The sequence below is a fragment of the Mustelus asterias genome, unplaced genomic scaffold (assembly GCF_964213995.1).
Source record: "Mustelus asterias unplaced genomic scaffold, sMusAst1.hap1.1 HAP1_SCAFFOLD_130, whole genome shotgun sequence".
Lineage (NCBI taxonomy): Eukaryota > Metazoa > Chordata > Chondrichthyes > Carcharhiniformes > Triakidae > Mustelus > Mustelus asterias.
Genome location: NW_027590164.1, coordinates 334,406 through 347,384, shown reverse-complemented (window position 1 = coordinate 347,384; position 12,979 = coordinate 334,406). Strand labels below are relative to the sequence as shown.

The 12,979-nt window shown below is 47.2% G+C and overlaps 2 protein-coding genes across 2 annotated transcripts in view; one reads left to right on the top strand and one right to left on the bottom strand.

The window, feature by feature from the left end:
* LOC144484873 (uncharacterized) overlaps window positions 1-12,979 on the bottom strand; it is a 186,099-nt gene that overhangs the window by 105,879 nt on the left and 67,241 nt on the right. Inside the window, 1 exon segment of the mRNA XM_078203235.1 lies at window positions 7-755. Coding sequence (XP_078059361.1) covers window positions 7-755 — 749 coding nt within the window.
* The window catches only part of LOC144484874 (uncharacterized), an 85,818-nt gene that overhangs the window by 43,329 nt on the left and 29,510 nt on the right, over window positions 1-12,979 (top strand). Inside the window, exon 3 of the mRNA XM_078203236.1 lies at window positions 6,092-7,021. Within this exon, the coding sequence (XP_078059362.1) occupies window positions 6,092-7,021 (930 nt within the window). The remainder of the gene's footprint in view (window positions 1-6,091; window positions 7,022-12,979) is intronic.

The window sequence follows — 12,979 nt, the reverse complement described above, 5'->3', positions numbered from 1 at the left end:
ATGAATGAGCGAATCCCTTCCCACACACAGAGCAGGTGTACGGCCTCTCCCCAGTGTGAACACGCTGGTGTATCAGCAAGTTGAATGAATGAGAGAATCCCTTTCCACATTCTGAGCAGGTGAACGGCCTCTCCCCAGTGTGAGTGCGCTGGTGTACAGTGAGGTGACATAATTCTCTGAATGCAGTCCCACAATCAGAGCACCTGAAAGGTCTCTCCCCAGTGTGAACGCGTTGATGGGACACCAGATTGCTGGAAATTTTAAAGCCCTTCCCACAGTCTGGACATTTAAAAGGTCTCTCCTCAGTGTGAACACGTTGATGACGTACCAGTTCCCCTGAACTTTTAAAGCATTTCCCACATTCTGCGCATTTAAAAGGTCTCTCCTCAGTATGCGTGCGCTGATGTGATGTGAGGACAGGCGATGTCTTGAATCCAGTCCCACAGTGAGAGCACCTGAACGGTGTCTCATCAGTGTGAATATGTTGATGGCGCAGCAGCTTTGCAGAACTTTTATAGCACTTCCCACATTCTGGGCATTTAAATGATCTCTCAGTCGTGTGAACTTGCTGGTGTGTCAGCAAGTTGGTGGACTGACTGAATCCCTTCCCACATTTGGAGCAGATGTAAGGTTTCTCGTGAGTGTGAACTCGCTGGTGTCTCTGCAGACTAGATGAGTGAGTGAATCTCTTCCCACATTGAGAGCAGGAGAATGGCCTCTCCCCAGTGTGAGTGCGCTGGTGTACAGACAGGTCACTTGATTGCCTGAATGTAGTTCCACACTGAGAGCATCTGAAAGGTCTCTCATCAGTGTGAACACGTTGATGGGACATGAGTTCCCCAGCACTTTTAAAGCACTTCCCACAGTCTGGGCATTTAAAAGGTCTGTCCTCAGTGTGAACTCGCTGGTGTGCGAGCAGGTTAGGTGACCTTGAGAATCTCTTCCCACACTCGGAGCAAATGAATGGCTTCTCCCCGGTCTGAACTCGCTGGCGTTTCATCCCACACTCAGAGGAGGTCATTGGCCTCTTCCCACTGTGAACTTGCTGGTGTCTCAGCAAGTTAGTGAACTGAGTGAATCCCTTCCCACAGTCGGAGCAGGTGAATGGTTTCTCCCCAGTGTGACTGCAGCAATGCATTTCCAGGTGAGATGGGGATAGGAATCTCAATGCCCCGGCCGATGAAGGCAAGCATGCCGTATGCCTTCTTGACGACCTTCTCCACCTGCATTGCCACTTTCAATAACCTGTGTACCTGTACACCCAGATCCTTCTGCCTATCAATACTCTTAAGGGTTCTGCCATTTACTGTATATTTCCCATCTGTATTAGACCTTCCAAAATGCATTACCTCACATTTGTCCGGATTAAACTTCATCTGCCATCTCTCCGCCCAAGTCTCCAAATGATCCATATCCTGCTGTATCCTCTGCCACTCCCCATCGCTATCCGCAATTCCACCAACCTTTGTGTCGTCCACAAACTTGCCAATCAAACCAGTTCCATTTTCCTCCAAATCATTTATATATATTACAAGCAGCAAAAGTCCCAGCACTGATCCCTGAGGAACGTCACTTGTCACAGCCCTCCATTCAGAAATGTACCTTTGCACTGCCAACCTCTGTTTTCTTCTGACTAAATATCTCTAAACTTCCGAACACCCTGTCACTCTGTGATCCTTGTGACATTTGAAACCAGGTATTCGCAAAAAGACTCAAAGAACATCAGCCCACTGGAGGCTGAGACCGGCCAGTCCAGCACAAAGAAACCCTCTGACCCTTCCCATTGACCAACTGTGAGAATGAACAAAATGCAGTCCTGGATGCCACTGAGAGCAGAAACAATAACAGCAGAATCCAACCCCTGCAATCACTCGTGAACTTGCTGGTGTCTCAGCAGCCGGGATGAAACGCTGAAACCCTTCCCACACAGAGGGCAGGTAAACGGCCTCTCGCCAGTGTGAACTCGCTGGTGTCTCTGCAGGCTGGATAACTGAGTGAATCCCTTCCCACAGTCGGAGCAGGTGAACGGCCTCTCCCCAGTATGAACTCGCTGGTGTGACAGTCGGTGGAATGACTGAGTGAATCCCTTCCCACACACGGAGCAGATGAATGGTCTCTCCCCGGTGTGAGTGCGTTGGTGCACAGTGAGTGCTGAAGAATGCCTGAACCTCTTCCCACAGGAGGTGCAGGTGAATGACTTTTCCTCAGTGTGAATTCTCTGGTGAGACCAAAGGCCAGATGACTGAATGAATCCCTCCCCACAGACAGAACAGGTGAACGGTCTCTCACCAGTGTGACTGCGCCGATGGTTTTCCAGCAGGGAAGGGTAACTGAATCCTTTCCCACAGTCCCCACATTTCCACGGTTTCTCCATGGTGCTGGTGTCCTTATGTTTCTCCAGGTTAAACGATCAGTTGAAGCCTCATCCACACACAGAACACGTGTACAGTTTCTCCTTGCTGTGAATGGTGTGATGTTTTTTAAGGCTGCGTAACTGGATAAAGCTCTTTCCACAGTCAATTCACTGAAACACTCTCACTCAGGTGTGCGTGTATCTTGGTGCTTTTTCAGTCACGCTGATGTTTGAAATCTTCTCCTCCAGACAGAAGACAAACATTTCTCCTTCCACGGTCAAAGTCTGAGGATATTTAAGTCCAAGTGAATCGAGACTCTGTCTGATTTTGATGTGATGTTTCTTCACCTCACCTGTAAAAGGAGTTTACAAAATTAATCACTGTCAGTCCAGGATAGAAATTTTGAACAGGCAATTCTAATTCTCTGGAATATTTCTTCCTCTCTTGTTCCCCAAATCAATAAATTCCTGTCCCACAAACTCTTCCTCCTCCCTGGGCTGAAATCCAAACCCATCACACCATTTCTTTTCTCCACTCCCAGTTTTCTCCCTCCCTCTCCTCTGTCTGGGTTCAGTTCTGATGTGGAGATGCCGGCGTTGGACTGGGGTGAACACAGTAAGAGTTTTAACAACACCAGGTTAAAGTCCAACAGGTTTATTTGGTAGCAAACACCTAATGGTAGCTAATGGTGTTTGCTACCAAATAAACCTGTTGGACTTTAACCTGGTGTTGTTAAAACTCTTACTGGGTTCAGTTCTCCAGCTGCTGTCTGCAGACTGACAATAAAACCAATGGGTCTTATTGGGGGTGTTGGGGCCTCCAGCGGGTGTTTGTGAATCCTCCCCGCTCACCTCCCAGGGTTTCCTTCCTTCCCAGAGATCAGAGTCCTCATTGATTTGAGGCCAAAGTGTAACCTCTTATTTATTGTCCCCCTCCCCCATCCTCTGATGTGAACCATCCTCCAGTGGCTGAGCCAGGATGGGGCCGTTAACCTGGGCCTGTTCCCGGGAGGGAGGGAGGGAGAAGCCCCGCAGCTGCAAACCAGGGAGCTGACAATGATTCTGAAGGGTTTGCGGATCCACAAAGTGTTTCCAAATCCTCCCAGCCACCGCCTAACGCTGACTCCGCTTCTCCGGGACAAACAAGCGCCAAGGACAGCAATGACACTGCGCATGCTCCACATCACAATGCCCGGGGGCTGATTGACGGCAGCTCCGGACCAATAGGAAGAGGGGGCGGGGTTGGAGGACCGAGCGGGCGTGGCTGGTCCTCCAACCAATCAGAGTGAATGAGGGGCGGGATCTGAAGCATGCGCAATGCGGGTAATGGCGACGGAAAGGCGGATGGTTTTAACTTGGAAGCGAGATCAATACGAGGTAGAGGGGGCGCGCGGGGAATGATAAATGTGGCGGGTGGGTGGAGAGGCTTTGTAAACATGTTGTTCAAACCTAAACCCAGGAAATGAACTTACCGGTCCCCCCCTTTGTACCAAATGGAGCGGCAGCTTGTAGTGTTAGACCCGGGCTGACTGCCGCCATTGAGGCTGCATGTGGGAGGCCGGCAGGGATTGTGATCGGAGAGTGAAGCCCTGACGTCACAATGGAATGGGTGAGAGTGTGACGTCACAATGGAATGGGTGAGAGTGTGACGTCACAATGGAATGAGTGAGGGTGTGACGTCACAATGGAATGGGTGAGGGTGTGAGGTCACAATGGAATGGGTGTGAGTGTGTGACATCACAATGAAATGGATGAGGGTTCCAGATGAGCTGAGACTGGGCTGGAGTCGGGCGATGACACTGACATGTGGCCCGGTGGCACAGTGGTTAGTGCAGCTGCCTAACAGCGCCAGGGACCCGAGTTCAATTCCAGCCTCGGGTCGCTGTCTGTGCAGAGTTTCTACATTCCCCCCGTGTCTGTGTGGGTTTCCTCCGGGTGTTCCGGTTTCCTTCCACAGTCCAAAGATGTGCCGGTTAGACGGATTGGCTATGATAAATTGTCACTTGGTATCAGGGGGATTAACAGGTAAATATGTGGATAGGGCCTGGATGGGATTGTTGTCGGTGCAGGCTCGATGGGCTGAATAGCCTCCTCCTACACTGTATTTTATTATTCATTATTATTAATAAATTACTATTCTGATTTCCAGGTGTTTCTGAGTTTTAACTGTATCCTCTATTGTGAACACCGAGGCAAAATACTTGTTCAATTCATCTCCCAGCTCCTTATTTTTCATTATCAATTCCTGGACTCACTTTCTATTGGATAGTTAGGAAATGAGGTCGAGCAAGTGACTGAAGTGTCAGTCAGGGAGCACGATTGGGAGCACCAATAGTTTCAAAATAGTTCTTGAAAAAGATCGGACAGGTTCACAGGTCAAGGCCCTAAACTGGAGCAGGGCCACTTTTGTGGGCATTAGGCAGGATCGAGCAGATGTCGATTAGGTGAGTTTGTTTGAAGGGAAAGGAATGACTGGCAAATGGGAGGTTTTAAAAGTGTGATATCAAGAGTCCAGGGGCAGTATATTCCTGTTAAGATGAAGGGAAAGAATGGTAAATTTAGGGATCTCTGGCAGACAAGGGACATTGAGGCTCTGGTCAGGTAAAAGAAGGAAGCATACATTGGGTTTAGGCAATCGGGGACAAGTGAATCACTCTGACTATAAAAAGTGTAAGAAAATACTGAAGAGGGAAATCAGGAGGACAAAAAGAGGGTATGATATGGATCTGGCAGGTAAGATTAAAGAAAATTCCAAGAGGTTCTATAGATATATTAAGAGTAAAAGGGTGGCTAGAGAGAGAATAGATCCCCTTAAAAATCAGTATGGCCATCTGTGTGTGGAGCCACAGGAGATGGGTGAGATTTTTAATGAATACTTCTCCTCTGTGTTTACTGCGGAGAGCACCATGGGTGCTAAAGAAATAAGGGAAACAAGTGGTGATGTCTTGGGCACACGCATGTTACTTGGGAGGAGGTATCTGCAGCCTTATAAAAGCAAATTACTGCGGATGCTGGAATCTGAAACCAAGAGAGAAAATGCTGGAAAATCTCAGCAGTTCTAGCAGCATTTGTAAGGAGAGAAAAGAGTTGATGTTTCTTGTCGAGATGACCCTTTGTCAAAGCTCTGAAACATCAGTTCTTTTCTCTCCATACAGATGCTGCCAGACCTGCTGAGAATGGGGAGAGAGTGTGTGGGATGGAGATTTCCAGGTTTTGGGAAATGAGAGAGGAAAGAATGTTCCATAGAAATTGTCTGTTCTGAATTTCTATCCTGTACTGACACTGATGACTTTTGGAAACTCATTTTACAGGATATTGAAAGAGGAATCACAGGCTGAAATCTCAAACGTCACGTCTAGACGTGACAGAGTCATATCCCTTGGGACCTCAATATCATCGGACTTTGAATCCAGGAGGAGAAATGATTGTCCAGTCTGTCGATTTGAAAAGATTTGAAATGTCAGTGTGAGTGAAAAAGCACCAACACACTGCCACACTTGAGTGAGAGTGTTCCGATGCACTGACTAAAGAGCTTTAACCAGTTACACAGTCTGAATAAATATCACACCATTCACAGCGGGTGGAGACTGTAATCTTGTTCTGTGTGTGGACGAAGTTTCAACTAATTGTCCACCCAAGAGAGAGGCAAGGACACCTGCATCATGGAGAAACCATGGAAATGTGGGACTGTGGGAAGGGATACGGAGTCCCATCAGAGCTGGAAGTTCATCGGCGCAGCCACACTGGGGAGAGGCCATTCACCTGCTCTCAGTGTGAGAAGGGATTTAATCAGTTATCCAGCTTACGGACACACCAGCGAGTTCACACTGGGGAGAGGCCATTCACCTGCTCTCAGTGTGGGAAGGGATTCACTCGGTTATCCCACCTGCGGACACACCAGCGAGTTCACACTGGGGAGAGGCCGTTCACCTGCTCTCAGTGTGGGAAGGGATTCACTCAGTTATCCAGCCTGCAGACACACCAGCGAGTTCACACTGGGGAGAGGCCATTCACCTGCTCTCAGTGTGGGAAGGGATTCATTGAGTTATCCAGCCTGCAGAGACACCAGCGAGTTCACACTGGAGAGAGGCCGTTCACCTGCTCTCAGTGTGGGAAGGGATTCACTCAGTTATCCAGCCTGCAGACACACCAGCGAGTTCACACTGGGGAGAGGCCATTCACCTGCTCTCAGTGTGGGAAGGGATTCATTGAGTTATCCAGCCTGCAGACACACCAGCGAGTTCACACTGGGGAGAGGCCATTCACCTGCTCTCAGTGTGGGGAGGGATTCACTTGGTCATCCAACCTGCAGTCACACCAGCGAGTTCACACTGGAGAGAGGCCATTTACCTGCTCTCAATGTGGGGAGGGATTCACTCGATCATCCCACCTGCAGAGACACCAGCGAGTTCACACTGGGGAGAGACCGTTCACCTGCTCTCAGTGTGGGAAGGGATTCATTCGGTCATCCCACCTGAGGATACACCAGCGATTCCACACTGGGGAGAGACCATTCATCTGCTCTCAGTGTGGGAAGGGATTCACAAACTCATCTGACCTACAGACACACCAGCGAGTTCACACTGGGGAGAGGCCGTTCACCTGCTCTCAGTGTGGGAAGGGATTCAGAGTTTCATCCCAGCTGCTGAGACATCAACAAGTTCACGAGTGATTCCAGGGGTAGGATTCTGCTGTTGTTGTTTCTGCTCTCAGTTGCATCCAGGACTGCATTTTGTTCATTCTCACAGTTGGTCAATGGGAAGGGTCAGAGAGTTTCTTTGTGCTGGACTGGCTGGTCTCTGCCTCCAGTGGGCTGATGCTCTTTGAGTCTTTTTGTGAATAGCTGGTTTCAAATGTCACAAGGATCACAGAGTGACAGGGTGTTAGGAAGTTTCGAGATATTTAGTCAGAAGAAAACAGAGGTTGGCAGTGCAAAGGTACCTTTCTGAATGGAGGGCTGTGACAAGTGACATTCCTCAGGGATCAGTGCTGGGACTTTTGATGTTTGTAATATATATAAATGATTTGGAGGAAAATGTAACTGGTTTGATTGGTAAGTTTGTGGACGGCACAAAGGTTGGTGGAATTGCGGATAGCGATGGGGACCGGCAGAGGATACAGCAGGATATAGATCAGTTGGAGACTTGGGCGAAGAAATGGCAGATGAAGTTTAATCTGGACAAATGTGAGGTAATGCATTTTGGAAGGTCTAATACAGATGGGAAATATACAGTAAATGGCAGAACCCTTCAGAGTATTGATAGGCAGAGGGATCTGGGTGTACAGGTACACAGGTCATTGAAAGTGGCAATGCAGGTGGAGAAGATAGTCAAGAAGGCATACGGCATGCTTGCCTTCATCGGCCGGGGCATTGAGTTTAAAAATTGGCAAGTCATGTTGCAGCTTTATAGAACCTTAGTTAAACCGCACTTGGAATCTAGTGTTCAATTCTGGTCACCACACTACCAGAAGGATGTGGAGGCTTTGGAGAGGGTATGGAAAATATTCATCAGGATGTTGCCTGGTGTGGAGGGCATTAGCTATGAGGAGAAGTTGGAGAAACGTGGTTTGTTCTCACTGGAACAACGGAGGTTGAGGAGGGCAACCTGATAGAAGTCTACAAGATTATGAGGGGCATGGACAGAGTGGATAATCAGAAGCTTTTTCCCAGGGTGGAAGAGTCAATTACCAGGGGCATAGGTTTAAGGTGTGAGGGGCAAGGTTTAAAGGAGATGTACAAGGCAGGTTTTTTACACTGAGGGTGGTGGGTGCCTGGAACCCGTTGCCGGGGAAGGTAGTGGAAGCAGATACGATAGTGACTTTAAGATGTGTCTTGACATTGCTCCACCAATGACCCTCCCCCCATCATAAAGTCGAAAGCGGAGCTGTTCATTGATAACTGCAGTACTCATGGCTGAGAATGATACCAGGGATGAGGATTTTGTTTTATTCTTTCAGGGGATGTGAATGTGACTGGCAAGGCCAACATTCATTGCGCATCACTGATTGCTCTTGTAAAGAAAATGAGCCACTTTCTTGAATTGCTGCAATCCATCTGGTGTAGGTATACCCACAACGCTGTTAGGGAGTTCCAGGAATTTGATGCAGTGACAGAGAAGGAATGGTGATTGATTTTCAAGTCAGAATGGTATGTGATGTGGAGTACAATTTACAGATGGTGGCATTCCCATACGCTGGCTGCACTTGTTTTTCAAGTGGTAGAAGTTAGGGTTTGGAACATTGAAGAAGGGAAAGGGTTAATGTTTTTTGTACTCAATGTATTTTGTGCCTAAAAGGTTGAACTTTGTACCTGGAATGTATCACAAACATAGCCCTTCCTTGTGGCGAGCCTCCTTTTTGTTTATATTGCTCCTGGTAGTAATATAAGCCATTTGTTCATGTCTTTCATCTTTTACTTTTTGTATAAGCTATTTGTTCATGGTTCCCTCGCTTGTTTATATCATTCTGATAAAACAGACAGTTAAATATAGATGTTGGGGGATAAGTCTTTCTTTCTCGTAGGCTTGTGTATGATTTAAACAAAGGAAGGAAATGGTAGAGTGCGAGAATGGCCGTTTGAAGGAGGACTCCCACTGGGACAGTTGCACTCAGTCACTCAGTCACTTCAAAGGAAACGCTGCGGGAAGAGCAGGGGATCAGAGGTGACACCTTGGCTTCGACTACCAGGAGAATTGTGCTTTATGACCCAAGGATACCAGATGGTCTCTAACCATGATCCAGAGACTATCAGAAGCTGTTAAAGGAACTATAATTTATGATCAAGGACTGTTAACTGGACTTTGCTTCATGACTTGTATTGGGAACCCTGATGTATAAATATCCATGCTTCTTGTGTTCAGAGAGAACTTTGGCTTCCGCAAGTTCTCCCATAAGCTTATGAGAATAAAGCATGACTGTATTTTGACTCATACCAGCCTATAGAGGTATATTTTCCGACTTCAAACATGCTGTGAAAACAGCCTTGGTGATTTCTTGCAGTGCATCTAATATGTGGGATACACTGCCACCATTGTGGGCTAATGGTGGAGAGTGAATGTTTAAGGTGGTATTTGAGATGCTGATCAGGCGGGCTACTTTGTCCTGGATAGGATCTACAAAATTGTTGCAGATACACTCATCCAGGTAGGGAATATTCCACCTTACTCCTGATTTATACCTTGTGAATCATGGCAAGCCTTTGGGGAGTCATTAAGTGAGTAACCTGCCACAAAACTCCCAACCTCTGATCTGCTCTTGTAACCACAGTATTTAAATGACTGGTCAATGGTAACCCCAAAGTTATTGCTGGTGGGACATTCACTGATGGTAATGCCATTGAATATCAAGGGAAGATGGTTAGATTTTCTTGCTGGAAATAGATATTTCCTGATAATTATGTGGTGTCAGTATGAATTGACAATCAGCTCTAACCTGAATGTTGTCCTGGTCCTGCGCTGCATGCGGGCAGCTTCAGTATTCAGAGTTGTGAATGGTAATATGCACTGCAATCATCAGTGAACATCCCCGTTTCCGACCCTACAGTGGGGAGACGGTAATTAATGAAGCAGCTGAAAATGATGAGGCCCAGGAGACATGAGGAACAACAAAATATATTTATATCGCGCCTTGAAATAATAAAACATCCAAGGAGCATTGTAAAATAAAGTATGATATTGAGCCACAAAGAAGATATTAGGTTAGATGACCAAAAGTTTGGTCAAAGTGGTAGATTTTAAGGGGTGTGTTAAATGAGTTAAGCGAGGTGGAGAGTTGGAGACGTGTAGGGATGGTATTCCAGAGGTTGGAGCCTAAGCAACTGAAGGTAGAGCTTGCACTGGTGAAGCAAGGTCAGGGACAAACTAAAGACCAGAATTAGAGCAGTGTAATATATTGAGGGTTGTGGGGCTTATAGGAGATTATAGATATTGGGACAGGCAAGGTCATGGAGTGATTTGAAACCAAGGATGAGAATTTTAATATTAAGTTGTTGCTTTACTGGGTGGATCATCGTGCACAAGGGTGATAGTGGAACAACACTTAATGTGAGTTTAAACATGGCCAGCAGAGTTTTAGATGAACCCTGCAGTGACCCTTGCAGTGATGATTGACCTCCAACAACCACAGCCATCCTCGTCTGTACCTGGTATATCCCCAACCGGTGGAGAGTTCCCCCCCGAATCCCACCGACTCCAACCCTTAAAAGGTGAAGGGGGAAAAGTTTGTGCGGAACCGTTAGAAATGGCGGAGGTGCTTAATGAATACTTTACCTCGGTATTCACGGTGGAAAGGGATCTGGGTGGTTGTACTGCTGGTTTGCGGTGGACAGAAAGGATCGAGCATGTGGACATAAAGAAAGAGGATGTGTTGGAACTATTGAATGGCATCAAGGTTGGTAAGTCGCCGGGACCGGATGGGATGTACCCCAGGTTACTGTGGGAGGCGAGGGAGGAGATTGCGGAGCCTTTGGCGATGATCTTTGCATCGTCGATGGAGACAGGAGAGGTTCCGGAGGATTGGAGGATTGCAGATGTGGTCCCTATATTCAAGAAAGGGAACAGGGACAGCCCGGGAAATTACCGACCGGTGAGTCTAACCTCAGTGGTTGGTAAGTTGATGGAGAGGATCCTGAGAGACAGGATTTATGATCATCTAGAGAAGTTTAGTATGATCAAAAGTAGTCAGCACGGCTTTGTCAAGGGCAGGTCGTGCCTTACGAGCCTGGTTGAGTTCTTTGAAAATGTGACCAAACACATTGACGAAGGAAGAGCGGTGGATGTGGTCTATATGGACTTCAGCAAGGCGTTCGATAAGGTCCCCCATGCAAGACTTCTTGAGAAAGTGAGAGGGCATGGGATCCAAGGGGCTGTTGCCTTGTGGATCCAGAACTGGCTTGCCTGCAGAAGGCAGAGAGTGGCTGTGGAGGGGTCTTTCTCTGCATGGAGGTCAGTGACCAGTGGAGTGCCCCAGGGATCTGTTCTGGGACCCTTGCTGTTTGTCATTTTCATAAATGACCTGGATGAGGAAGTGGAGGGATGGGTTGGTAAGTTTGCTGACGACACCAAGGTAGGTGGTGTTGTGGATAGTTTGGAGGGATGTCAGAAGTTGCAGCGAGACATAGATAGAATGCAAGACTGGGCGGAGAAGTGGCAGATGGACTTCAACCCGGATAAGTGTGTGGTGATCCATTTTGGCAGAACCAATGGGATGAAGCAGCAGTATAAAATGAAGGGTACCATTCTTAGCAGTGTAGAGGATCAGCAGGACCTTGGGGTCTGGGTCCATAGGACTCTTAAATCGGCCTCACAGGTGGAGGATGCGGTCAAGAAGGCGTACGGCGTACTGGCCTTCATTAATCGAGGGATTGAGTTTAGGAGTCGGAAGATAATGCTGCAGCTTTATAGGACCCTGGTTAGACCCCACTTGGAGTACTGCGCGCAGTTCTGGTCACCTCATTACAGGAAAGATGTTGAAGCCATTGAAAGGGTGCAGAGGAGATTTACAAGGATGTTGCCTGGATTGGGGGGCATGCCTTATGAGGATAGGTTGAGGGAGCTTGGTCTCTTCTCCCTGGAGAGACGAAGGATGAGAGGTGACCTGATAGAGGTTTACAAGATGTTGAGAGGTCTGGATAGGGTAGACTCTCAGAGGCTATTTCCAAGGGCTGAAATGGTTGCTACGAGAGGACACAGGTTTAAGGTGCTGGGGGGTAGGTACAGAGGAGATGTCAGGGGTAAGTTTTTCACTCAGAGGGTGGTGGGTGAGTGGAATCGGCTGACGTCGGTGGTGGTGGAGGCAAACTCGTTGGGGTCTTTTAAGAGACTTCTGGATGAGTACATGGGATTTAATGGGATTGAGGGCTATAGATAGGCCTAGAGGTGGGGATGTGATCAGCGCAACTTGTGGGCCGAAGGGCCTGTTTGTGCTGTGGCTTTCTATGTTCTATGTTCTATGTAACCCTGCGTCGGTCCCTTTCTGCCAAACTCAGTCAAATGATGTCTTGATGGATTTTCTTTGTTTTTTTTTTGTTTTTTTTTTGTTTTCTTTGAGAAAACAAAATTTTCTTTGTTCTTCGTTCTGTTTGGAACATCCCAAATGCTCATCCAATTTCCTTTGTAATTGTTTATTGTCTCCACTTCCTCCACCCTCGTAGGCAGCGAGTTTCAGGTCATTACCATTCGCTGCATCAGAATATTCTTCCTCACATCTCCCCTCCCCGCTTGCATCTCTGACCCGAAACAAGAAATCTGTGTCCCCCTCGTCCTTGTCCCTTCAGCTAATGGGAACAGCTTTTCTTTGTCCACCTTATCTAAACCTGTCAGAATCTTGTCCACCTCTATCAAATCTCCCCTCAACCTCCTTTGCTCCAAGGAGAACAACACCAGCCTGACATTGACAATAAAGAACAAATGAACAGAATATGTTCCTGTCTGAAATCAAATGGGAATGTTTAATTTCTGTTTTAAAGATATTGTGAATATATTGTCCTGGACAATAAAGGAATCAGCTATAACTGAGCAAGAAGAAGACAGTTTCAATGTGGAATTGAGTGGAATATTCTCTCTGGATTTAAACAATGGAGGAACTACAAACATGGAAGAAAATAAATTTCAAAATGTGAACTCTGTA